The sequence below is a fragment of the Acanthisitta chloris genome, unplaced genomic scaffold (assembly GCF_000695815.1).
Source record: "Acanthisitta chloris isolate BGI_N310 unplaced genomic scaffold, ASM69581v1 scaffold29714, whole genome shotgun sequence".
NCBI classification, from domain to species: Eukaryota; Metazoa; Chordata; class Aves; order Passeriformes; family Acanthisittidae; genus Acanthisitta; species Acanthisitta chloris.
Genome location: NW_008670290.1, coordinates 2264 through 3960, shown reverse-complemented (window position 1 = coordinate 3960; position 1697 = coordinate 2264). Strand labels below are relative to the sequence as shown.

At 61.6% G+C, this 1697-nt stretch overlaps 1 protein-coding gene across 1 annotated transcript in view; it reads left to right on the top strand.

Annotated features, from left to right (window-relative positions):
• Positions 1–781: 781 nt before the first annotated feature.
• The window catches only part of CHMP2A (charged multivesicular body protein 2A), a gene marked incomplete at its 3' end in the record, with an annotated part of 1820 nt that continues 904 nt past the window's right edge, over positions 782–1697 (top strand). Inside the window, exon 1 of the mRNA XM_009073637.1 lies at positions 782–949. Coding sequence (XP_009071885.1) covers positions 782–949 — 168 coding nt within the window. The remainder of the gene's footprint in view (positions 950–1697) is intronic.

The following is a 1697-nucleotide window of genomic DNA, read 5'->3' as shown; positions in this document are numbered from 1 at the left end:
CATATCCTCCATATCCATGTCCCCCCGGGTGCCTCTCCCCATCCCTGTGTCCCCCTGTCTCTGCCCTCCCATCCATGTCCCCCTGGCCCTGTGTGTCCCTGTCCCCTCCATGTCCATGTGCCATCACACCCCTGTTGTCCCCCTGTCTCTGCCCTCCCATCCATGTCCCCCTGGCCCTGTCCCAGGCTCCACATCCATGTTCCATTACATCCCCATGTGCCCTTGTCTGTGCCACCTCTGTGCCATCTCTGTCCCTATTGGTGTCCCAAATGTCCCCATGAGTGTCCCCATTAGTGTCCAGAGGAACTGTGTCCCCATGGGTGTCCCCAGTGTTCCCAGGTGCCCCCATGGAGCTGCTGTGGAGGCAGTGGAAGGTGCCAGAGGAGTTGTGTCCTATTGGTGTCCCCTGTGCCCGTGTCCCTGTGGGTGTCCCATCAGTGTCCCATCAGTGTCCCATGGGTGTCCCCAGTGTCCCCAGGTGTGGCCGTGGAGCTGCTGTTTGGGCACAGGAAGAGCCCTGAGGAGCTGCTGAGGCAGAACCAGAGCGTGTTGGGCTGTGTCCCATGGGTGTCCTGTAGGTTTCCTTTGTGTCCCATGAGTGTTCCACATATCCTGTTGATGTCCCCAGTGTCCCCAGGTGTGGCCGTGGAGCTGTTGTTTGGGCATAGGAAGAGCCCTGAGGAGCTGCTGAGGCAGAACCAGAGAGTGTTGGGCTGTGTCCCATCCGTGTCCCACATTTGTTGATGTCCCATGAGTGTCCCCTGTGTCCCCAGGTGCTGCCATGGAGCTGCTGTTCGGGCGCAGGAAGAGCCCAGAGGAGCTGCTGAGGCAGAACCAGAGAGCTTTGGGCCGAGCCCTGAGGGAACTCGACCGCGAGAGGCAGAAACTCGAGGCTCAGGAGAAGAAGATCATTGTGGACATCAAGAAGATGGCAAAGCAGGGCCAGATGGTGGGGGACACCTTGGGGACGGCAGGGGACGGAGGAGGAGGTGCCAGGAGGGTGTGGTGGGGTGGGAGAACATGGAGGGATGAGGGACTGGGGGTGTGGAGGGGACAAAAGGGGACCAAGGGACATGGTGGGGTGCAGAGGACAAGGGGACATGGAGGGGATCAGGGGACATGGTGGGGACACTTGGGGAGGGCTGTGCTGGGGACAGGGTAACATGGAGGAGACCAGGGCACATGGAGGGACAAGGGGACACGGAGGGGACAGAGGAACATGGGGATGTGACAGGTGTCAGGGCACTGCAGAGGGGACCAGGGAACGTGGTGGGGACATGGGGGGACACTTGGGGAGGATCTGTGGGACAGCAGTGGCACTGGGGGGGTGGGGGGACATGGGGAGAACCTGGGGGGTAATGGTGGCACTGAGGGACATGAGGGACATGGTGGGGGTGCAGGAGACTGTGAGTGTCCCCAGGTGATCCTGGTGTGATCCAAGGGGACATGGGGACACAGTGGGAGGTCCAAGGGAACCCCTGAGGGGCACAGGGGACCATGAGGGGACATGGGGACATGTTGGGGGGCACAGAGGACCCTGGGTGTCCCCAAGCCACACCAGTGGGTGACCCACAGAGTGTTGAGGGTCTGTGGTGGTCCCAAGGGACATGTGGGGACCCTTGGAGGTCCCTGAGGCCTCCTGGGGAGACCTGGCGGTGGCCTAATGTGCCCATGGTGACCCTGATGTCCCTGTGGTG